The sequence below is a fragment of the Tyto alba genome, unplaced genomic scaffold, assembly GCF_018691265.1.
Source record: "Tyto alba isolate M040663 unplaced genomic scaffold, T.alba_DEE_v4.0 Super-Scaffold_2, whole genome shotgun sequence".
Classification (NCBI taxonomy): Eukaryota; Metazoa; Chordata; class Aves; order Strigiformes; family Tytonidae; genus Tyto; species Tyto alba.
Window position 1 is genome coordinate 79,620,048 of NW_024881282.1, and position 26,604 is coordinate 79,646,651.

The 26,604-nt window shown below is 34.1% G+C and overlaps 1 protein-coding gene across 12 annotated transcripts in view; it reads right to left on the reverse strand.

The window, feature by feature from the left end:
* CACNA2D1 (calcium voltage-gated channel auxiliary subunit alpha2delta 1) overlaps positions 1-26,604 on the reverse strand; it is a 425,853-nt gene that overhangs the window by 165,585 nt on the left and 233,664 nt on the right. For all 12 annotated transcript variants that reach the window (XM_032985225.2, XM_032985224.2, XM_032985221.2 and 9 more), the window contains exon 6: positions 11,373-11,502. In XM_032985225.2, the coding sequence (XP_032841116.1) occupies positions 11,373-11,502 (130 nt within the window). The remainder of the gene's footprint in view (positions 1-11,372; positions 11,503-26,604) is intronic.

Below are 26,604 nucleotides of genomic sequence, written 5' to 3' on the forward strand. Positions count from 1 at the left end.
AATAACTTACAAATTGTAAATAACTTACCATTAAATACTCCCACAGTTGAATAGTTACACAGATAATTGTTTTAAAGAGTGGTGTGTCTAACTTTACAAAATAAAATCATTTAAATAAACAACTTGTAAGCTGAAAGTTGACTTGCAATGAGATATATGACCTCTTTATTAGGGGTAACTAACATTATCACGTTGATTAATGCAAAAGTTCTGGTCTCATTTTAAAGCAGATGCTTAGGTTAATTGGTTTTGTACAGGTTGAAAAATTGTGCATTTACTTGAAGGAGGTCTGCCAGGCAGGGGCTGGCTCCAATAGAAAGGGCAGGTAACAGTCTGAATGAAATATCGCATCTGAGCTTAGAAGTCTTGCTAAGAAACAGATACTTCAAGCACAATTACACATTAACACATACATTCAACTAACTCAGAATTCAGTGTAAACCCATGTGAACATATCTACTGAATAATGTTCAGGGGCTTTTTCCTGTACATTTCTTTGTTGAAAATTATCCTAAGGAGAAAAACTGATGAATATTTGTATAGAAAATGATAGAAAAGAATATAGTTTTAAAATATCTGATGTATATTTTCAAAGGTTTATATCCTCAAAAATATCCAAGTATTCAAGAAATACAAAAGAGAAGCCAAGAAGGGAGAGGAGATTCAAGTGGGAAAGGACAGGATGCAACGGCTGCAAGATGTCTATTATCTTAAGCAGAAGTATGACAAAAGCTATTTATTTATGAAATATTACCCAATGGGGATATCAAAAATTACTAGAGATGCACTTAGAGAAAACATGGAAATCCTACAGACAATAAAGCAAGACAGAGGACAGACAACTTATATTCAGATTATTACTGAACCAGAAGATCAGAAGAATGAGCTGTTCACAAGATGCTTAAACATTAAAAAAACATGACTGTGAGGAAAAAAAGCCAACTTGTCACTATGGAATGAGAAAAATATTCATAAACTACATGTAAGAGGAAAATGATGGAGGTAATACAGACTCATGCAGAAAAGAAGAAAAGGCAGCCAAGAGGCCCATGAAAAATTAGAATAAGTAGAGATAAAATGCAGAAGAGAAGACAAAATTGTCTTCAGAAAGAAAAAGAAAAGACAGGAATAACTTCAGATTTGTGTGAAGAGCAGATATAAAAAACAGATTATGAGTGCAGGCTTCTTAATAGAATGGAAGACACCTAACCAAAGAACCAAAGTTTGCATCAAGTGTCGGTTAGAAATTATCCATAATTCAGTCTTAAAAGGATCTCAAAAGGAGTATGCTGGCATCTGATTGTAAAACTACAGATCAGTTTCTCAGTGGTAACTGGCTGCTCACATGCACTTACCCTACAGTAAATGAGAATTAATTTTTATATTCCCCATTGGCAAAAAGGAAGGAAAAACAGGGTGTGAGAATATCATGAAAATAAACGGTTATTTTATGGATAGGTTTTTTTCAGGTGCATTTTGTGATCTTCTGTTTATGAAGAACACACACTAGAAGTAAAAATTGAATTTTACGCAGTGGTGGACACCGTTTTCAAATCAAAGCTTGTACAACTGTAAGAGATCTAAATAATTTCTAGGGCTGAGCTTCATACAGAAGACAGAAAGTGGACAAGTACAGACTTAAAGGATGAATAGACCCCAGGGAAGGCAAGATAGAAAACCAATAAAACCAATGTGCTATTACTGATAGAAATAGTAATCTGAAAGGAACTACTGCCAGACAGAGAAATAACCATATCTAATTCAGTGCAAAGCAACTTTTGACACAGAGAAGCAACAAAGATATTTGTACACTATACAAGACCATAAGAACATAGTAATCTAACCCAAATTTCAAATTAATTGATGCATTGAAGGTAATGTAATTTATGCTCAAATGAACATTTGAAAATAATATGGAAGTAGTTCAGCAGAATTGTTAAAGTTCAGCAGAATTGTTTAAATATCTTTATACATACATAAATATACATAGACAAATACACACATATAGAAATGCCACATTCAAACTACACTGTCCAAATTTCACAAAATACCTCCCCAACAATGAGAAAACATCTCTGATTTATGTGTTGCCAGAGAAAAACCTTATTACTAAATTACACAGTATTCCTTCCTAGTAGTTATGACTGGAAATGAACTCATATAGCAGAAATAATGAAGTGAACCAACCAAATCAGTGAGTCAGGTAGTACTAAATAAAGAAATAGTAATCATGTCCTTAATTTACATTCTGCATGTTATAACATTTAAAGTCTAAAATTTGGACATATCCACAAAAAGCCATTCTCTAGGGATAATCAATCCATCTATGACTACATAAAATTGTTTCCAGTCTTTCCCTTCCATTATCTATCTTTTTCACTTCAAAACTAAGATCATTTGTGAAGGTGATACTCCTTTAAAAATAGTAACACCTACGATGCTGGATAATACGGTAACACAGATGATAAAATTATAGTAGAGAAGATATATTATAATTCATTCATCCACTGCTAATTTTACAAGCAGTTTCCTGGTAAACAACTCAGCTAAATTTATCAGTAAGGATATTTCAAACAGTACCCATATTTATTGTCTGCCTTTTTAATACATTAGCTATCATGGTTAGTCTTTTTCATAATAAAATACTTTGAATCTTAATTTTTGTCTTCTGCACATCTATAACAAATTTATTTCATTTTGCTCTGAAAGAATCAAATGAATTAGTTATTTTTAGAGTACAGGATTATAAGGATTCATCATGTAAGTCTTGTAAAGTCCAATAACACATGGATATAATTTTTAAGCAGTAGAGGATAAGGGAAATCATAACTCATAACTAGGCTGCCATCAACAGAGCAAAATTTGTAGCTGTGGTATCACAGGCTGGACATACAAGACTTATGAAATGTGAAGACAAATTATTTAATAATGGGTTTTACACATTTCAAAACTTTTTATACTGCAAAGCTGAAAACCAGAAATTGCCTGCAGAGTCACGTTAGCTCTTTTACAGCTCTGCGTGGGGTCACAGGGAGTGTCAACTTTACAGCTCAGAGCAGAGTTGGCTGCTCGTGTGAGAAGAAAGAACAAAAAAGGGGCTAGGCCATAATTCTCTTTCCTTTCTCCTTCCTCTTTCCCTACCCCACATCTCAACATATTAAAATTGAAAATAACAACCAAGTATGAAATAAGAAGGGAAACTTGTTTGAGAGAAGGGAAAAAGGAATTGACAGACTCTCGGGGTAATCAAGGAATATTCCCAAACCTCTCACCCTTCCATTTAAAGTAGGTTTTAAGGTCCTTTAGACAGTACTCCTGTTATTGTTTTCCCATTAAATGCTTCACACAAATTGGTATTTTCTTGTTAGATATTAACTACTTTAAGCAATTTATCACTTTTCCTAGTAATCAACTTAATTCACCACACCTACTTTTTTGATATACTGAAACAGATCTAAATATTTATTTTCTTTCTGAGCTTGAAAATATAACAAATATTTCTTCCCACACTCCCTTACACTTACCTGGAAACAGTTTTGAAGAAATAATTATACAAAAATTCCTGTGAATCCTAAAAGACTTATATGTGCTGTGAATTTACACTTTCAGAAAGCCCAAGTAACTTCCTGATGGTGTTCCCTTGATATAGAGCAGGTCTGAGAACCCAGTTGCCAACCTTCAAATTGACAGAGGCTTTTAGGTGATGTAGTTGAACAAAGGATCGGAGTGACATTTTCCATACCTTGAGGATCAATACAAAGCTTTGACAATGTATACACCCCATATGAACCTATTTTGCAACTAATTTGGCAAAGCTGAGTCAGATTTATAACAAAGAATCCTTGCACCAGTTACTGCATAGGGAGAATTCCACACACCAAAATCAATCATTCTCTCAAGATCTACATTAAAATTGTCTTCTTTTTAAATACATCCAATCTGCATTAAAATTGTCTTCTTTCTAAATATGTCCAATAATAAAGATCTACTGATATTCAGTGTTACATTTTGCAGTCTGTATTGCAAAATGCAAATGCCACTGTTAGCTGTTTTTACCAGAAGAACATGGCCAATCTTACTGCAGAGCCAACTTTCCCCTCTTGGTACAAGAGGATTCAGTACTAATTGTTATTCCAAGCTGTACAGAAGAGAGAAAATACTGCAGAAAGAATTGAAAGGTGTCTGAGGAGCAACAGTGATCATTTGGCCTCAAAAATAGATTTTGGAAGTATGCACAGTTTTAACATTTATTATTCAGTCAAGCAGCCTAACGCATACTATAATCTCAGGACCTGCTAGAATGTGCAAGATAATTCTGGATATACAACACATTTGATGATCAAGAAATCTGCAGTGAAAGGCAGCTACACTGAATTATAATGATAATCAGCATTCAATTTACTAGAAAATTATTTTTCACACATTTTATCACAAACTATGAAAATTAATGTTACACAGGGAATAAAAAAAAAAAAAAAAAAGTTAAAAAGTATGAACACAAAGGTGTTTTGGCACATTTCTGCCTAAACACCTGAGTATTCAAAATCAAACAACTTTGGAGAGAAAAGTCCTAAAAGTCTCTTCATTGTACAGTTTTCTATTTTGTTGAAGCCAGAACCATAATAACCAATTTAACCAGATATGAGTTTGGCTTATGGTATGGCTTTTCACATCTCACCGTGAAATACTAAAAAAAAGTAGTAGGTCATATTCTTTGAGTATTTAGGAAGACTGTATGATGTCAGAGATCCATGCAGATGAACTTCTTGTTAAAAGAACAGTAATGACATAATATAGAAAGTTTGGTAGTTATTGGTCTCCAGATGGATCACTGTGAAAAACACCCCACAGCAATTGGTTAGGACCATGACTAAGGCCCATGTTTTATTGAAAACCCAAATTCAAAATTTTTAGTTTTGCTTCTTTTTAAAAAAGAATATGAACAACAAAATAAAATTAATTAAATCAACTGTTTCCTGGATGTCATGGGATAAAATTTTTAATTCTTGATATATTTTATTGCATTTAAAAAGAAATGAGGGTTAATATACTAAAATGTCATGTGGCTTTGTGAAATTTGGTTTTCATGGGGAATTCTGCTTTAATACACTGACTATAGTTATGTTTTAGCAATATAGAGGGTTTATTGTTGTCAAATATCTCTTTAAATGCCTCATATTTACTCAATAAAGGTAAAGTAGAGTGAAGAAAAAGATTTTTAAATATATCATTCAGAAGGTAAATTTATGCAGCTGACAAAAAAACCCCTAAAAGATCAGGAGATAGAACTAATCAGAGCATTTCTCTACTGAAGTACAGCTGGTAACCATGAAGTTTGGGATTCTCTGGAAGCATTAAACTGAATCAGAGAAATCCAGGATGTCTGTACGTAGGCACAGACACCTATATGCAGTGTTAATATGTTTATTCCAAAAAAGAAAGTTAGAGATGGAATTTTTTTTTGTTGTTTGTTTTGCCAAAATGAGATCTATCATAAAATAAAACAATATGGAAGATAATGACTGGTAAAAGAAGACTACTACCACCATACAAAGATAACTTCTTTCAAAAGATCATAAAGTCAACCTTATAACTTCTTGTCATCCCTGTAACAAGTGGGTTTATAAGATAAAAGGCTTCATCACAAAAAAGAAAAGACCCCCTAAAGAATCACTAGTGAATTAATTGTGAGCTGTCTCCCTGCTGGAATTTAGTATTTCCTTTACCCAGCTTAAATGATCTGATTTGATTAAAAATATTTAAAATATAGCTCTGTGCTGCAGAAGTAGTTGAAGTATTAGCTCAGAAAACTCTTTAATACAGAATAATGGATAGAGATTAAAAAATAATATCTGTTTTTTCCAACATGCGGCAAATAACAAAACTTCGTAGAATTCAAAGACTAGTCCAAATATTTTAGGCACAAATTACTATGTTATATAACTTTCCCCCAATGTTTCTAAATAATAAATTATATTTTTAAAAGGTTAAAAAAAATATAAATTAACATTCCAGGAAACATTTTGAGTGTTAAGAGGTGTCAACAATCTCATAAAGCCATCTTCCAGCCAGCTCCCCCACTAATACATACCAAACAACAAATAAAATCAGTCATATTGCTTTTAAATGTCTAACTCAAGATTAATTTCAAATAAACTTCTTTAAATTCAGAGATAGAATATTTCAGACCCATATTCAGTAGAAATTCATGTTTTGAAAATTACATCTCTATGAAAGTCTATGGTATTTAAATTCTAAATTTACTTCTGAAAATGGCAATTCTGCTTTTTTATTTTACAGAAACATGTGAAAATTCTATTCAAAATGCTTAAGGTAACGCAATCCAAGTCTGGAAGAATAACTAGATTTTATAACAGAAGTGTGTTTTATTTTAGATTTGTCACTATTTCTTTTCCCATTAACAACCTTATGTTACATTGAATAATCAGTCAGTCTTACATAAACTTTCCAGGCCAAAATATATTTTCAAATATTCAGCTTCAGAATATGGTATTATAACACAATTTTGTGATGCATCACAAAATCAGGCAGATTGCTTTAAATCTACACTGATAACTCCTTACTGCAGCTGGTACATTCAAAATATCGTGTACCTAATCAATTTAGTCTTTCAGGGAGGGCTGACTAAACCTCAGTTACCAGTCTTTCTGTATCCAACATTATTATCTTAAATTTTGATAATTTGAAACAGAAGTCGTGGTAAACAATGTCAGGCAAAGAACATCCATCCAACAAAACTAATGTAATTCTATTACCAAAATACAGGTACATCCTCATGATAGATACTGTTCAAGTTGTTTGACTTTCTGAATCCTGACAGAAACAAGATTTTCATCAAATCAGAAAAGCTATTTTTTTTCCTGCTTATTTAAAAACATTTTCATGCAGACAGCTTCAGTAAGCTAGTTGGAGGGGAAAAAAAAATCATAATTGGCAGAATATACAAATTGATACTGACCCTAGAGTTCTTTGCTTAAGCTTCTGCATCAGTATTTTCCTTCCAGGTTTAATATTGAACCAACAAGGTAGTACTTGGAGATTTAGATGTAACTAACATTTGCTTTATGCTTACCCCAAGCCATATTGTTTGGTATTTAAAACAGGCTGACACTGAAAATTCATTTAAAGGTCCACTTCACTCATTACACATTTTCACAAATAACTCTCTGATTAAAATAATGGAAAATATTGGAAAAAAAAAAAATAAAAGAAACTTTAAACTTGCATGCCATCTGAACGAGACATACATGATGATATAATCCAATTTCGATTTCTAAATTTAAAGGTGTGAGCACACACACAAAATCAGAGACTTGAAATAATCATTTTTCAATCATCTCAGCTGCAGTAAAACTGCACTATTCATTCATGTCTTAGAAGAAACCATGAGAAAAATAGTTCTAAATAGCTTCAGTTTCTCAGCTATAACCAAAACATATCAATACAATTAATCTTAAAATATTTGGAACCAGGTAATTTAGTTAATAATACTGTCTTGCCTGTCTTTTACTGCTATTTAAACTAAATAGAAAAGCACAAAATGTTTTTATTTCTCCTTCAGTATTTTAAAGACGTAGCATGCCAAAATATTTACACACAACTTTATCAATATCTTGATTCTTAAATAAATCTTATCATTCGCATGTAAGTTCTTCCATGAATAAATGACAATGTACTTTTTCCTAGTATTTTGGAGTTGTTTTGTTGGTTTTTTTTGGAAGGGGAATATTCTTGCTTCCATGGTTTAATTTCCCAGGATTTCTAAGTTTCTACCCAAGGAATATTTCTTCTTTTTAAGCTCACAGCCTGAGATACCTAAGATACGCAGAAACTGTTCAATAATACAAAAATTCCAGTCAAAAAGATAATATTCCAGTTAAGATAAAAATCACTGTAGCACCAAAACAGTATTTTTAAAATTATTTCTAAAACTTTTGGTTGCTCCCCAATATTTAGCACTACTCTGTCCAAATACTGTATAAATAATTGAATATTTACATATATGATGCACCACTACAGAGGTAAAATTGATGTCTACTACAAAACTTGCTATCAAAAAATAATATACATCTTAGAAGACTTTAAGGAGACGCAAAATTTTGACTGCCATCCCAGTAAAAGGAGGGTATGAACAAACAGTGTGTATATTTAACCTCACTTGCTTTGTGCCGAGGATTTCCTCTCACTTCTGGCCTGCAGTTCCTATATTCTGCTTGGGGATAATCAGGGTACATGTTTAACAGGGATTTAGAAATAAGATTTCTGTTATTCTCATAGGAGTTGCATAACTAATTCCTAGTGCACGTGGTAGAAAGACAACCTGAGGGTCTGTTCTGTTTTTACCAGCACATTGATTTTATTTCAAAACCTAAATAAGACTCTTGAAAAATACTGAATTTAAAGCCTGCTTTGGGTCTGTTTTATTGGGATTGCCCTCTACTGCACTAGGACTATAATTCTCAGAAACAGGCAAATAAGTTAACTCCCTTGAGCTTTCCCTGTCTCTACTTAAGTTTTGGCACCAGGTACAGGGAAACACAAAAATAACTTTCATAATATTACTTTCTGCAACAAAATAAGCCACAAAGAAATAATATGGATGTAGTGAATCAATATTTTGTAATGATTTATCACATATTTCTATGGCAAAATAAGAGACTGCTCCACAAAAAGCTCATCACTGTTTTTCAAAACAAAACAAAATCACTATATGAATAGGAAGCCAAAGAATATTATTTTATAGCACATACTAGTTTGTAAGGTTTATATAGGTGGGGCACCATCAGAGAATTACTGGCTAAACCAGTTTCACAGTTTCAAAGGGCTGAAATTAGAATTTCATATGAGAGAAAAATCGATATTTTATACATATTTTAAAAATAGTAAATAATAACTTTAATAAAAATGAAACCTAATAAGAAAGAAAGATTGTCATGGATAATATATTGCTTAAGAGTCAGTGATTGTCAAATTCACAGCTTTACACAGAAAAAAAAAAAAAAAAAATAACCTGACGAAGCGTGATCAACAGATGCAAGTGAAAATGCAGATTTAGGAACCTGTGTGGCTCTAACTGTAATTGTCCTTCTCCCCCAAAGACAACAGCCTGCTACTGTAAGAGGCAATAGAAGTGAAAACCAAACTCAAGGAAGAGTAGGCAAGTCAAATACCCAGTAATTGAAACATGTTCTCTAGATCCAAAGAGCAATTCTTTGTTTCTCTTGGCATCTTACGGAACATACAATAAGGAATGAAAAAAAGAAATCTGCCTTCCAAGATGTAATTCAGTCCAAAAATTCGGCTTCCAAGCAATAAAATCTCTAAACTGTGTCTCATGCACTGTTTATCAGAAGGATTTGTTGTAATATCTGTTTTGGAAACGTTCACTAGCAGACCATGATGTAGATAAGGAATTGCAGATATATTGCAAACTATTTTCAAAGTGTAAAACTGTTCCCTAGTATAGTGGGCACTGAAACCTCTATCAAGAAGTGACAGGTTAGCTCATGTGAACAGGAAGAAAAATGACAACAGTGTCCAAGATACGTTATCTGTCTTTCTAGGGTTAAAAAAATTGCTAGCAAATAATATTGCTTGTGAAAAGAAATTTAAACTCTAGTTTTGGAAATCTGTTGGTGAACAACTACATTCCAATTGCTCACTGTATTTCATGAACTTTGTTATTGTAAAATAAAACCTGGTGATGATTTTGTGTTTATTGAGATGAAGTCTATGATTTTTAGGTATTCTCAAGATGTTATTTGTGAAAACACCATCTGTAAGCAGAAGATACCCAGCTACACAAGACGAGGATTTTGCTGATGCAGAATTATAGCCTTTATAGCAACTTTCCTGGCTTCTACATGTCTGGTAATTAGTATGTTGGCCAGACCCAAAGAATCATGAATTCCTCATGAACCATATATGTTGCAGACACAGTTACCTCTCTCAGAAAATATACATTGCTGTCTGTTATTATTTTATTAGAAACTAAAAGTTGTACCTTTCTTATAGAAGTCATAGCCTGCCTTCATTTTTAGATTAACGGGCTGTACAGTAACATTACCTAGCATGTATTTTTAAGGGACACAAGTGTCCTTAGGAATACCATCTGAAATGTTAAATTCAATACAAAAAAATGTTTTGCATATTGTTATGATGACAATCTTATATTAAAATTTACATGGTGTTTACAAATATCCTAATAACTGGAGGCAAGTTTTTAATAACATTTTAACAGTGAAGTATCACTTCTCTTCAAAAAAAAGGCAAAGGAAATGGCCTGTCTCTTCCTTGTAATCCTGCAGTTAAGGTGCACTTTACCACTTATTAAAGCCAGAATCCCAGAATAATCCTCTAGGTCTGTCAGTCAAGCACACCATATAAGAATACCAGCTACTATGATTCTTTCCCCCATCATACTGACATTTCCATTTTCATCCCTGTGTCATTTATATAAGCTGAATGCAACTGTGGCCATGAATTTTAAAGAGCTCAGGTCACATTAGGGTCTCTTTCCTCTCGATGAGATTTTGAATGAGGGGAAAGACTACAGACTTGAAATCAGGACCCTAAATAAAAAAACCTAGAAACTTTAAAAAATTGACCTTATTTAATTTTTATTCCCCTTTTTAAAAATATGTAGCCATTTTGAATGCTGAAATGTCTCTTTATCAGACAATGACATATTCTTGATGATGAGTACAGAAAAAGGAAGTTGTTTTCATCTTGAAAGATAACTTAAATGTTTAATTTTTAAATACTATTAAAGAATTCTCAGCAGTATATGCATATAAAGTTATATATTATTTTTTTATATAGTTTAGAAAGAATTTATTCAAATTCTCTGCTACAGGTTGTTACTACAATTCTGGAAAAGCACTGCATGCAAGAGATTTACTACCATCTCACACAGCATGTTATTTACCTGAATTGTATATGCTTTTGGGATACTGAAAAATGTTTTCAGTACTCATCTCTGCCTGAGGCCAAAGCCATGCAAAGGAGAGTTATCAAGAATTGCTTGTATTAAATGAGAACACAGCATAGAGAAAAAATAGATAGGAAAACTAGAATATGTGAGTTTCATTTCACCTCCAGTTCCATTTCTGAAACTCAGATCCAATCCTAACTGAACTCTTTAATTATGGCTTCTACTAATTCATAAAATGAATCATACGCCTAGTAGAGAACATCTCTGAAGTACTACTGAAAGAAGAAAAAAAGACAACAGAAAATCTGTACTAAAAAATGGAGATGAAAATTTTCCTTGAAGGTTAGCTGTTTTTAAGAATGGGACACAAATAATAAGCTTAATTAAAATAAAATTATTTTTTTCACATGCTACTTACAGCCTTCATAAATATCTGTTGGTATGTGGACTGCTGCATGTTGGTAAGACGTTTGCCGTCGGAAAACAGGATCTTCTTCAAATATTGGTCTGATTCTCTGGCTGCCAGATTCAGTGTCATTCTTTTCAGGCTTTTTAAAGAAAGACATGTAAAGGGCAAAATATTACAAAGTATGCTAAAAACAATTCCATTCATATTTTCCTCTTTTTACATAAAAGACTCTTAGCCTTTCTTCTGTAGCTAATATTTTGCATTTGTGTATAAATATACACTTATTTGCTCCAGGTACAGAAATATTTGTGTAGACTTTATTTTAAATTATGAGTTACACAATGTAACTCAGTGAAATTAAGTGCTGCAAAAGAAAAGTAACAGCCTAATGCCTTACACACCTAAATTTCATAAGTGTATGGAATTTTTACACCCCTAACACAAAACAAATACATTACCTCTTATTATGTGTAATAATTTACACCGAATCTTAAATCTAAATACTGTAAATCTCATTTTTTCCTTCTGTAGCTTACATAGTAAATCACAAATCTTAAAATGACACCACTAATATACATTTCATAAAGAGATTTTTGGGAAACAGTGGTGCACATCCAGACAAGGAATGAAAATTAAGCCTTCTTAGAAATTCTGACTGAAACAGGTTTTGTTCATTGGTTTATTTCAATAAGTCTCAATGAAATCTCATGTACTCTACCGGTTACATCTGCCTAGGTGGAAAGGTTTCCAAACACATGGCTGCTCACCACCACCTGCCTGACCTGGATTCCTATTCTCTCTCACCTGCCTGCACCCTGGCTTCTTGATTCCTTCCAATTTACTCAGTCATTTACACTAGTTTTTAAAAATTTTGAAAAGCAGAGTTTTTTTCTAACTCAGCTACAAAAAACACATGAAGTATGGAAACCAAGGAGGTAGTGAAGACCAAAGGGGAGGTGGCAATATCTTTACCTGGCTCAGCTGCAGCTGGAACAGGAAGCCCCATGACATGAGTAGGTGACCACTTAAATCAGTAATGAATCAACTATGATACTGAATGATTACTTGGGTCAGCAATTGTAGGCAATTATAAGGCAATTTTTAATACTACATTCATCAGGTTTTGAAAATGTGCTATGCTTGAAAAATAATGCTGACAAAGCACCTGTCTGGTCAGTCAGGCATGTGTGTGTTGAGGCTATTCTTTATACGCTACCAACTGTGTCTACTATCCCCTATCATAGACAGCTAAACTTTAACTTTCACATAAAGTAATTGATTAAACTGCGTATGCTTCCTCATCTGCTTCGTCACAGGGTTACGAACAAATGTTATGCTAATCATAGGTTCAAATGTTGCCTGAAGTAAGAAGCAATCTCAGATGGGTTTCAAGGAGGTGGTTTCCTTTGGAAACACAAAGGGCAAAACTCATCTAACCAGTGACATCCATTGATTTCAACAACACTAATGGTACTGAGCTCATCACCTCAGGCTGCCTTCATAGTCAATGAAGAGAAATGGGCATTTTTAGAGAGCAATTCATCTCATCTTAATTAGACACCTATTTTCTCATTATATGAATCATGTCTTAGAAGTATCTCCTACTTTCCATTGACTATAAACATAGCCCTAGGGCAAGTCACCTAAATGTAGAAGTCTGCAACACAGCTGTCTGGAATTAGGTGAGATGAATTTCACAATACAAGATTATTAAAATTCTGGAAGAAAATTAGCTGGGTACTAATTTTGAGTACTTTTATGCTGCATAGCTACTATATCTTATGTTAAGAAGTTAAACTTTTTATCGAGTACTTAACCCCACTCTGGTGGATGAGACAGAAGGGAAAACATAGCTTTTAATACTCAAAGTAAGGGATGATCTTCTTTAAGTAAATCTATTATCAGGTAAAGTCCAGGTATATCATGATGTTAAATAATCTATATTGATAAAATCTGTAAGTTACCTAAAAAACATTATTCTCCTTGAAATATCTAAGACCACATGTTGCCTTTTACTTTCACATCTGTAGTATTCTAGTGGACACAATGATGTCTGTTATGGAGGCTGCCAGAGGACTTCTGGATATCATACTTTTCCATTTAGGTGCTTCTAAGACAGCAATATTTTAGTTTTGGAATGGGAATTAGAAAAGCAGGAGATACTTGTACTATGCAGCCTGAAATGTTTTGATCCAGTATGCTACTCTCTTAAATCTACCAGAAAGTAAAACCACCATGTACTGGGTCTGGCTGGTATGGAGTTAATTTTCCCCATAGCAGCCTTCATAGTGCTGTGATTTGTATTTTGTACCTGGAAAGGTGTTGATAACAAATCAGTATTTTGGCTGCTGCTGAGGAGTGCTTGCACAGCATCAAGGCTGTCTCTCCAAAACACACACACATCTCACCCCCCTCCACCCCCACAAAAGGCCAGTAGTCTGGGAGTGGGCAAGAGGTTGGGTGGGGACATAGCCAGGACAGCTGACCCAAGATGATATTCAATACCATACGACATCATGCTCAGCACTATAAGCTAAGAGAAAGGAGGAGGGAGAGAGGCATTCGTTATTACAGAATTTGTCTTCTGGAGCAACCACTATGTGTATTTCCTTATACTGGCGAGCTGCGTAATTGCTCACCACCCGCTAACCAATAGCCAGCCCGGCTAGCGCCCGGCTAGCGCCCCCGAGATACCAAGATCCCACAATCGCAATCCCAGAAGCCAGAGAGAGCTCCTTCCCAACCACCCCTCCTTTATATAGTGAGCATGACGTTCCATGATATGGAATATTTCACTGGCCAGTTAGGGTCAGGTGCTGTGGCCGTGCTCCCTCCCTGCTCCCTGTGCCCTTGCGCATGGGCAGGACATGGGGAGTTGGAGAGTCCTTGAAGTCTCGGTAGCAGCTGAAAACATCAGTGTGCTATCAGCATTCTTCTCATTCCAAACCCAAAGCTAAATCCAAAACACAGCACTCATCTAGTCCCTGAAAAGGAATATTAACTCTATTTCAGCACAAACCAAGACAGAAGTGGCTGGACATCACCTGCTGATGGGAAGTAGAGAATCAATCCTTTTGCTTTCCTTTGATTCAGTGTGTGGCATTTGCTTTTCTTTATTAAACTGCCCTTATCTCAACTCACAAGTCTTGCCATCCTGTGTAATGGAGTGATAGAGGAGAGAATGATAGAGTGGTTTGGTGGGCACCTTGTGACCAGCCAAGGTCAACTCACCACAAACCATTATAACTTATTTTGAAGTGTGCAAACTGGAGCCAGGATCAGTCACAGTTTATGCATTTTATGATTTGAAATGAAACAGCGTTATGACAGCTTCAGACAATGTAATTTGGCTCATTTTTTACATAGGTTTTTGGTAGGATTTTTTTCTTCTACATTATCACCCCCCAGAACTAGAATGCTATACATTAAGCAAATTCTGGAGTTCTTTCACAAGTTATCTTCTGGCTTCAAGATGCTCAGAGTAACAAGTTTTTCTAATTCTGCAAATGCAATTTCAGCAATTAATCATTCATGTGAGAAAATTTTTCTTCTCCCTCAAAGCCATTTGATTAAAAAAAAAAAAACAAAAAAAACCCTAACACTCTTGTTTCTGAAATTCATGCCAGTGACTACAAACCCTTGATGGTTTCACAGAATACTTCAGATTGGGGACCATCAAGCCACATTATTATAACAAAACACCAGAATGAGTGGGTGTCAAAAGATTTCTTCCAACTAATTTTCCACAAGAAATATTTGAGACAGAGGGGGGATGATAAAAGAGAAAGGTGGTAAATCATAAGGTCCATCCTAGCAAGTCTTGCACAGAAGTTGTCATACTACAATATATTTAGATTTTTGATTTAAATTCCTGAAGCATCTGCACAGAAAATTGTCATGTTTCTTCTGCTTGGTATTTCAATTTCATTCCAAGTAATAGATACTAGCTTTCAGCCTCTCCCATCACTCATGTGCTACAGAAGAAGCTTCAAGTCTACTGCTAAAATTTGATTACAATTTGTTGAAACTGAAAAGGTTTAAAAAATCCACCTAAATGCCTTAAACTTTCAAACATAAAGACTACTTACCACATTTCTAACAGCACACACAGCCAGGCTCCCCCCCAAAATGACTGTGATAAAGACCCAGCCTGTTATTCTTCTTACCAATATTCCATGATATCAAAACAAGAACATGAATCTGAAAACTTTTCTCAGTTTAACTGATACAGGGCAGTGGATTTACCAGAACTATATGAAATAATACAGAAGCTTTTACATCCCTGTTGTGGAGTTTTCCTGGGTGTATTTTGTGATGCACAACTCTGATATTGAAACAATGCATCTGTGTGCTCCCAAAAACCTGGAGACACCAAATGACAAAATCCTTTAAAAGTTCTGTAGTTTCCTTCACACGGGATTAATTTTGTTATTAAATCTAAAGATGTCGCAACATCATGCAACAGGCAAGTATTATGAGAAGCATTACAGGCAAATTAGTGTTGCACTCACTTGAGCTACTACCTCCTGACCAGCAAGACTAATGCTGTGCCAGGCACATCCAATGTTTGTAGTTGATCCTTCTATATAAAGTAAAAACTATTTAGATTTTGTTTGCCAAATTTATGAATTTTAAGTAATATACATCTAAATTAAATATATATATACACACACATACATATATAAGGAAAGATTAAAAAGGAAAACCTCAATATTATTAATTTAGCCTGTTATTTCTATCAAAAGCCTGACAGATTCTGGCACTGGTTGGTACAGTTTTAATATCCAGTCAAACTGTTTTCAAGAAAGTAGCAAAACATATTTTGAAGGAAAGTAATCCAGCATGTGAATATAATTAAAATCCAACCCCAACTGATTTCTCTCTCCAGTCAAGAGCTGAAATGCAATCAATACTGGCACAGGAAAATCCCACAGGAGATAGTGGCTGAAGATTAATTTTCTATCTATTCAAACCTGGCCTTCACTTATTGAATTACATTGTTACCTACCACTGACAGTCAGCAAAATAACTCACTCACTTCTCTGCAATGAATCTCCAGACCAATTTCTCCCTCTCTTGTGAGGCAGAAAAATCCATTTCTCTTTTCAGTTCACATTTATGCTATTTTAAGGCCTTTTTTTTTTTTTTTTTTTAATAAATAAAGTATTTTTTCATGTGTCTACCATTCACCATCAGAATAAAGAGAAATTGATATATCAGCAAAAATTCAGGTAAAGTGGATTCTTCTGTAGCCGTTCTTTGTGATCTTGGCTAAATCACTTTTGGCATGATGTAAAATAAACTGGAGGTTACTTTCTGGTTTTTGTAAGCCGAATACATAGAAAAAATGCAGCTTCTCTCTCAAGGGCTTTCTGAATATAAATTAGTGTATGTACATGAGGTAACTGAAAGCTTTATGCCAAGAATAATTACTGAAAGATGTGTATAGAAAAGCAAACAAACATTAAAACAAATGTAACAAGGTGATTTCAAGAAGCGCTGACATAGTTTAGTTGCCCATTTCACTGTGGCCAGACATATCTCTGTTCCTTTTCACTGCATTCAGTTACTTTTCATCATCATAGTCATAGGAAGAAGTGGATTTTGTATCTTTACTAGTAAATCCTCATTAGTTGAAAAGCACAAGTTACTGTAGAAATGAAAAATATTTTTTCCACAAATATAAAACTTATGTTTTTTTTGCTTCTAGTAGCTGTTGAAAACTGAAGATCAGAAAACTGATATTAATTTTAAAACTACCATCAATGAAGCACACAGAAAACCACAACCAAACCGAAGAAATCTTCAGCTGGCTTTCAAAGGCAAACTCTTTTTAGGAACAATGTAGAAGTTGTTCAAAGCACCAGAACAGATTTATTATCAGGACAAAAGAATAAAATGTGGGTCTTCATTTTTTTTTTTTTTTAATTCCTGAACCAATATCTAACAAGAAACAAGGGCACCTGCCTGCTTCCATACTTATTTGAAATAGAAAGGAATTGGTTGCTAGTATTTTCCATTACTCCAGTATCTAGGGTCTGTGTTTTCCATAAAACCTCGCTGTCCCTATCAATGCCATTTTAGAGAATTGATGTGGAGATGGAATTATAATTGTTGCAGTTTTAGGGACATCAAAACTCTTGCTCTGTCATTCCTCTCTGTTTTTCCCTGAAGATATCCAAAAGTTTTATATTTTCATCTCTAGGTTTCTGCCCCTTTTTGATTTCTGAATATCTGCTGAAATTTCAGAATGAAAAATTTTAAACAATTGAGTCTCAGTGGATATGCTTCTTTTAGTGAACTCTCAGATCTACTCTGTACAAATTAATGTTATCATATACGAAACAAGCATAGACTTTTTCATACACTCTGTTCCTTACTCAAAATCAGTTTTGCTGTTTTGTTGGATTTTTTTCCTCCCTGAGGAAAGCAATTCACTAGAACAACATATCCAGCACCTCCAATGCTGCTTGTGGCCCTATTAAAAAGTTACAGCTGGACCTGACAGGGAGAGTAAAATGAGATATTGCTTGAAGCACATGGCTCAGCAGTATGCCGGCAGCAAGAAAAGGATGACAACAGCTCTTCCAAGGACAAGATAGAGGGAAGTTACTTTGAAGATGCAGCTACAGTGCATTTCTAATAGCTATACCGCTTTCACAGCATTTTAGATAATGTCATGAGTGCATTACCTTCTGATAACTTTTTTATTTCCTTTTCAATAGATGTGATTTTTCAGCTGCAGGAAAACTAGGTGGTTGTGACAAAACTGCCAACAGTTTACTACATCTTTGTTTGTGTGTCAGTGGGGGACTGTGGTCTTCATTCAGCTACACTGAGATTTTAAGTAAAGTGACATACTTCTGTCTATTCTGAGGGACAAAACTCGACCAAAAGAGTTCTAAATAAAGTAAGAAAACAGCTGCCTCAAAACTTAAATATTTTTACTTTATCTGTTAGACAACAGAGAGGTGTTAAACAAGAATTAATGTACATATATATAAGAATATATATAAATATATATAAACATATATCTATAGGATCTGGGTAGAGCTTCAGATGTAGGAAAACAGTCCTCTATTTACAACTTAGTGTGTCATGTTCAACAGCCATTTATTTAAAATATGAGTTGTTTTCAGTGCTTTCAGTGTTTCCGTATGCTTCTAATGTATTTGTTACCATATGTCAGTAAGAAAATGAATGGAACTCTGGATTGAGTATCTACATTTTTTTAAAAAAGATTTCTTTTATAGCAGTCATTTTATTTTCAGCATTCTGCCAACTGAATAATTTCAGTATGTATCAAACATAGAGTCAAATTAATTAAAAAAAAACATTTATTTGCCTTTTAAACCATTTTTCTGAATACAAGCTAACTTTTATTGATAATAATTACTATACATCTACTTACAGGCTTGTCCCTGTCTACTGTATACATAACTGTATTATTTTTTTTATGGATGGTTCAAAATCCACTGTATGCATTCATTTATATGACCTTCATGGTTCACAGCTTCTGATCAGAATATTTAGATACTCACAAAATTATTATATATCCCAAATATAATAGTGTTTTCTTTTTTTTATATTCTAACCTACTCACAAAATTCACTGCATCATGAATTTGGTTTCATGAATAAATGAATCCTTGATGTAATTCTTTTATCAAACATAAAGACTTGGAAGTCTGGGGAGACACTGTTTAGCAGGGCTAGTAGTGACAGGAGAAAGGGTAATGGTTTTAAAACAAAAGAGGGTAGATTCAGACTAGATATAAGGAAGACATTTTTTTACAATGAGAGTGGTGAAACACTAGAAAACATTGCCCAGAGAGGTGGTAGATGCCCCATCCCTGAAAACATTTAAGGTTGGGTTGGATGGGGCTGTGAACAACCTGATTTAGTTGAAGATGTCTCTGCTCATTACACGGGAATTGGACTAGATGACCTTTAAAGTTCCCCTCCAACCCAAACTATTCTATGATAATCTGGCTGTCTTGTAACATTTCAGTGAATTACATATTAGAGAAACAGATTAAAAGGATTGGGTTTTTCTAAATACTTTGGTTGGAGAAAGTTTCAAAACAGAAATCCAAGCTTCTGGAAATCATCTGTTTGAAAGAGTTGACATTGTATCTATGAGTGTGCCTTAAATACCACAACTCAGAGAATTATAGTTTCTTGTAAAGGATTTTACTATTTTCTTAATTTCTGACAAAAAGGAATACTATCGAGATATAAGAGATAATATGGCAGTAAGCTAATAAATACCTTTAAGATAAAAAGTTAATAATAAAGGAACTAATGAAAATTATAACAGCAGTTATTTTGAATTTGTAATGATTATACCAGCATTTTATCATCCATGTTGTGAAGACAAACACTAAAGAGACTGGTACTATTTTTGTTTTGAATCATATCTACAGGACATATCCTTGAATTTTGTAGCTGTGGCTTATAAATCAATAAACTTCTATAAAGTTTCATAGGTAGGAAACTGAGAGACAACCTGTTTTCAACAGCATGATGAACAATTACCCAGCTAGAAAAGTTAGTCAGCATATGACTGGTCAAGTTTTAAGAGGAATTCCATGGTAGACTAGTGGTCCAAATGGGACAGAACATGGAAACATATTATACTGAAAATTCAAATATGTTTAACTAAGACTTTTCCCAGAGGAGCTAGAATACACACCTGTTCAGATTTACCCTTTTAAACTGAAGTTAACCATTCAAATTCCTACTGGACTTACCAGACAGAACTTGTTACTTGTTCCACTTTGTAAGCCAAGACTATTCCTCCATCTCCTTAATGTTTACTTGAAAACTAGAAGTATAAATTGCCTGTGTCAGTCTGTTCCCACAACTAATGCCCACTGACTTCAGGGAGACCACATACTTGCAACCACAGGCCCAAAGCAAGTAAGCCACGATACGTGTGCCTCCAATTTGAAGAGACAGAGACTCTATGCCGTAAGTGTCCCATCAAGGTCAGGCTAAGGAGCTTAGATCAGGCAGCAGAGTGAAGGGTTGAAAATCTGAAGTCACCTAAGCATATTAACAATTAACGTAATTTATTTTAGAGACATCTGTAATCAGCTTGTCTTTCCTAAAACTGACATGATATTTTAGTGAGTTCAAATAATAATTTGTTGAAACCTTAATCCCTTATTTAATAATCAGAAAATAACAAAGTTATCTTCCTTTCTCATTATTACAGATTACAGCTGAGCTTCACAGCAAAGATGCATAAAGTCTGCATAGTAACATGAGTATGCAAAAATTCACTTCTGTCCTCTCCTATTTTCTTTTTAACTACAATGTCAGGCAAAATTAAATATGTATTTTAAATATTTAAGCATGTAAGACATATTTATCTTCCTAAAGATGTGTGACACTTCCCCAGCCTCAAGTCATTAGGAAGCTCTCCCTGCCCCCAGAGTGTTTCAAGGATGATGGAGAGCTGCCTCATAATGACATCAGCACCCTTGGATTGATCCCATCTGGGATGGATGGATCTCATCTGACTTGTGTATGTCTGACTAGTTTCAGAGGTCCCTAATTCCATCACCTCCAGTTCTGAAGGTTCAGGTGACAACTCCATATCCCTCCTGGGTTGTACATCCTGATCACGAGATCAGGTATCATGATGTGTAACCCCATGCACACCTCCCAGCTTAGTTCTCTTCTATGTGGAATAATGGCCTGGGAAAAGTCAGGGGTTCACGACCAGAGTGTTCACAAAATGTGATTTTTCCTACCTGCCTTTAAATTATCATACGTTGCACAGAACTGTCTACTTCAGCACTGATTTTAATAATAGCTTGACTGTATAAGATTATATCATTAGCCAACACCAGAAATATAGGGTCATAGTAGAATAAAAGCACATCTTACTGTAACTGATTTAAATGTTATGAGTAGTTCAGAAAAGCCCAGTAAATTATTAAAAAAAAAAAAAAACAAAACCAAAAACCAAAAAACAAACAAACCCCACAAACTTTAAAATTTATAGCCTCCTTCAAATCACTGTTCATTCACATCTCACTAGAGTACTCAAATATATGTAGTAAAATAAAAAAATGAAAGTCCCATAGAACACTTGGTCATCTACAATTTCAAGACCAAAATGCAGTCTATATAATTTAGATTTTTCATATATCACCCAATTAAATTTCAAACTAGAAACTCTTCTGCTCTTATTGAAATAAATTACACTGCCTACCTTTTACCACCCCCACATCTGATTAAAGATCATATCCCTGGAGAACAAAAACTGTTAAATCATCTTAATGCTTCATTGGGAATTAGTTATAATACCAACTGAATGTGAACATTTAATTAATTTGATTTTTTCATCTGATGCAGTTGCCTTTGCCATGCTTTTCTAAGTCATCAAAGGATTCTGTTTCACAGTGCATACTTATCTTCAGTCATAATGGTTAGGTCCAGATTTTGTACATCCTGCGGCATACTAATTGGTTATTACTCTTTCTTCTTAATTTGTACCAACTTCTGTGTCAAAAACAACATTAATAACTGTAAAGCCCTGCTCTGAGAAGAAGGTTGGGCTACATGACCTCCAGAAGCCCTTGTAATCTAATTTTTTCTGTGATTCTCTGAGTTAACACTAATGGGGCTTAAAACACTATACAAACATCACTCACTAATTCATGCCTACATAAATATAAAGCAGCTTTTCACTAATTAAATGCCAGTTGAATTTAGGTAGACAAAAGCAGTGTGTAACACTAAACCATGCACTAACTTGTGTGTTACATATGGACCACAGACTTTCCCTGTAGACCAAGTACCATATAATAATTTATTTAAGCTGCCATAACACCATGTAAGACTATTTATATGTTTTTTAAAAATGCTAGTAAGGTGAAATCGTAACAAAGCAATACATTAGAAGAATAGCATTTACAGAGACTAAGAGAAATTTTAGAAGGACATTCTGCCTAAGAAGAGAAAGACATCAGAGGGGGAAAAAAACCCAAACAAACAAAAGAACAAAACAAAAAAACAACAATAACAAAAAAAAACAACAAAAAAAAAAAAAAAAACAAAACCAAACAAACCACAGGGAAAAAAAAAGAAAAGAAAAGAAAAAAACATAAAAAAAAAGGAGGAACTGATCTACTTTTAGATTTTGAAAGAACTGAAAAAAAAGTCAGCAAAAGAAATTACCATGGCAAAAGGTCAGCCGAAGGCGAGTTCAAAAGTTTTTAGGGTCTGGACAATGCAATTCCCCACTAGATTAAAAATTATTTGCAATACATACCATAAAGAGAGCTGCAAGTGTAGCTTTAATCCACCTTTTCACATACCAATGCCAAAACCTCTGAAAGACTTCAGGTTACAAGACAAAAGCAGAAGCACAGATGGCCTTTCACAGCAGTGTGAGCAAGAAATGATTCTGAAGCTAAACCCCAGATATTGCTTCCTACTCAGCCCTACTCAAGGCATGACTCAGGTACAGAACTACAGAGTAAAATGACCTTGCATAAAATGAGAGGCTTCAATTCTGAAGTTCTGTTGCTTTGCCATATTTATGGCAAGTATTGAAAACTAGAGATGTTAAGAGAACCGCAGGAAAGAATAAGAAAGCCTTATACTTCACGGAATCTATTGATCATACACTTAATCTACATGTGAAATGCTTTATATTAGATATGGCTGTGTTATTCATTTTTTCTTTTTTTTTTTTTTTTTTTTTAATCTATTCTCCGAAAAACAACAGGGACAAAGAATGTTGAGAATGGGTATGTGGAAAGGCCAGGGAAAGTGATCCAGCCTTTTGCAGATTGCACTGGCCAGTTCAGAAATGCTCTCATTTGCAGAGTGAGAGGCAGGGCAGGAACAGGGGAGGAGCTGAATTTCACATCACTTAAACTACAGGGAACTCCCTGAAAATCCCCAAACAGTGAAATGCATAGATTATTTCCTGTTTGGGGACATATTTGAAATCATAAACCACTCTGAAAGTATATCCAAGTAAGCCAATATGGTATTATGTCTCCGAGTAAAGCAGTGTTTCAGAATATCTGAGGAAAGCAAACCTACACATTAATCTGCCAACCAACTAATAACTGTATAAACTTTACAGAATGGGTATCCCAGAGTGTGTCCTCTGCCCCACACATAAATTGAATACTAAAACCAATTTTGTAATTATAATATTTACCTCTTATCTGAGCTATACTTATGATGAAAAGTTGGTCTTTTTTTTCATCTGACATATGACCAAGCAGTAGATCAGCAGAACCACAGAGGATACAAGTATCAGCACATTGTGTTTTGTTTTTTTTTTTTTTTTAACTTCTTAAACTTGAATACATGACTCAAAGATTTTGGTGCTTTAGCTATCTTGTGTCTAAATATTAAATCTTATTAAAATATTCTAAGTGATCCATTCCAGGATTCTTTATATGTCTTGCATTTTTCAAAGTCTACTTCCACCTTCAACCAATTATATAAAAACATCAGATTCAGTCATTCATTTTGTTTTGTACTACTTAAAAATCTCAATGTAACCCTCACATTTCAAAGTGACATGTCAAAACACTCATACAACACTGTTATCTGTAATCAGGCAACAAAACACTTGCTAAAAATCACTACTTCAAATGTTATAAACATTCTATAACAAGTTCAGCTTTTGGGCTTGCTTTTATTTACCAGTAAACAATTACACTGCATTCACTGCAATTTTTATCACTCATGCATTTGATATTAGTAGGAAATAACCTGCAGGAAGAAATTTTCCATTAAAGTGATGAGTAACTAACTTTAAGGCTGAATTCTGATCTTTGACGTGGCATAAACAGCCTCCATGGGGAGACTTCAAGCACTGCTCTGTGCAAATTTGCCTTCAAGGTAGGATTCTCCGCATTAAGAACATCCTCATCTTTTTTAGGACACTGACAACCACAGTTATCACTCTTGCCATTATTATTTCATAACTCTGTTTCACAGGTAGTAGATAGCTTTGGGGCACTCCTATATTTCATTATCATGTATTTTTCATTACAGCCTCGAACATATATTCATTTGGGAGAAGAGAAGACATGCACAAATTTGAATAAAAGAATATAAACCTGATACCGAGTTTTTTGACCAGAATACCAAAAAAAAAAAAAAAAAAAAAAAAAAAAGAGGCAAGAACTGTGGCAATAGATCAAATAGCTCAAAGGAATGCCTTTTTTCATTATGGCCTGAACTCAAGCTTACCTACAATACCTTGAAATGGCAAGGTCCCCAAAGACCTGATATGATTCCCAAGGATACTTGGTAAAAGGTACACATTCCTCAGTGAACAATGCAAGAAGTCTTGGTATTAAAGCAGACAATGTCAATCATGCCCTTGCTATCAGTTCCAATATTCATTTTCCAAAGAATGGCATCCAAATCACACTGCTAGAAATTATAACACTGGATTCTGGATGTAAGAAAGTGCACAGCAAAAACACTGGAGTATGAATTTTCCTAAAAGACCTGGAAGTTAAGGTATCATGAAATTATGAGAAACAAGAACAATAAATCCTCTTATATAAAAAGGATGAACATAAGATGTAAGACCAAAGATCATAAAAATATGGTTTTCCTGTTTATTCCTCCTCCTCATATATTAAAGTTAAGATGCTTTGTGCTATAACAGGATTTATCTACCTCTTCACTACATCAAGAACTGTATATTTTAACCATAAGCATTATTTGTGTTATACACTGAAGTGTGAGAGATACTCCCCAAAGTGTGATTAATTTGCTACATAAAAATAGATAAAATATGGATCTACTTTTTTAAGGCAGTTAATTTTCCAACATATTAACTCAAATAAATTTTTTTCAATGTATGTACCAAAGCAGGTATGTTCTATGGTATCTAGAATATAACTTAAAAAAGTAACATCTCTGAATATGTTGAATATTTGAGAAGCACAGGACTGAGTCTTGGAATACTCTGAGGAATCAAAAAGTGCAACCACCAAGGAATATTTTCTGAAAATGGAAATAGTTTAGGACACCTATGAGAAGATATTAAATCTTTCCCTCTTCATTTCATAAAATTCTAAATTACAGACTTAATTATTAATTCCAAGTCCTGTATGCCAGTACAGAAAGATATAGGTTAATATTCAAGATCTATTTTAATAAAAATGAAAATATAGATGAAAAATGTTACATTTACTATGAATTAGAAATTCCTGTTCTAATGAAAATTCTCTAAGGCTTTAAAAATGTTCCCTGTATGGGTGTATCAACAGTCTAACAGTCTCTCAAAATGGAAGATATAATTTATACTAGTACAAGTATTCTTTCCCTCTTATAACTTAGGTCAGTCTAAGGACAAACTACCCTGGAAAAATGTCTCCCTTGTCTATATAAAAAAAAAAGGCTAGGATAGGGAATTTGTCTGTATAACTAGTACCTATTTCAGTGAGAAGGGAAAAACAAAACAAAACAAAACAAAGCCTCAATAAAATCCATGTGATATTGTCAAGAATCAGAATACCTGGCACAGATGCAGCCCAAGTTGTCAGAGTTGAAATTCAAAATCTCTCCATCAAACTTGTCAACTAATATTTCACTCTTTACAAATTTACCCATTAGCTCATTTCAGTATCATGATTCTCCCAGAATGTACAAAATGTCATCTAAAACAAGTGCTAAATGATGTTCTCCAGTGAAGTTTTCACATCCCTAATTCTACAATATACCATCAAGAGATGCAATATTAAGCACAAAATAGAAGAACTAGGTATGTAAATATATGTAAGTCTTATTTATTCCAATATCTGCAATATCTTGGCCTGCTGAAAAACCCTAGTAGGTTCAGAAGGAGAAGAAAATTAACTTAAAAATAGCTGCAACTTACACACATGAAGAACAGCAACAACGAAAATAATCCCTAGAGACCTGCTATGTGTACAAGGGCTACTTGGCACTTTGAGTGCAGGACTGTATAAACCACAGCTATTGTCAAGTTACCTAGCTACGCTTCCCAATCTGTATGAATTATCCTTTGCTCACTCATCATAAATGAGAATAGCTGGGGCAAATTCTTTATGACTCATTTTAACAATATTTTTCAGCATCAAAGAAGTAAAGGACAAAGAGAAGATAGAAACATGACACATCATAATTGTGACTGTATCCATTTCACAGTTACCTATGATGTTACAGTGTCAAACCATATTGGTTGTCACACAAGGCAAGCAGAGGGAATTAAGAGCACC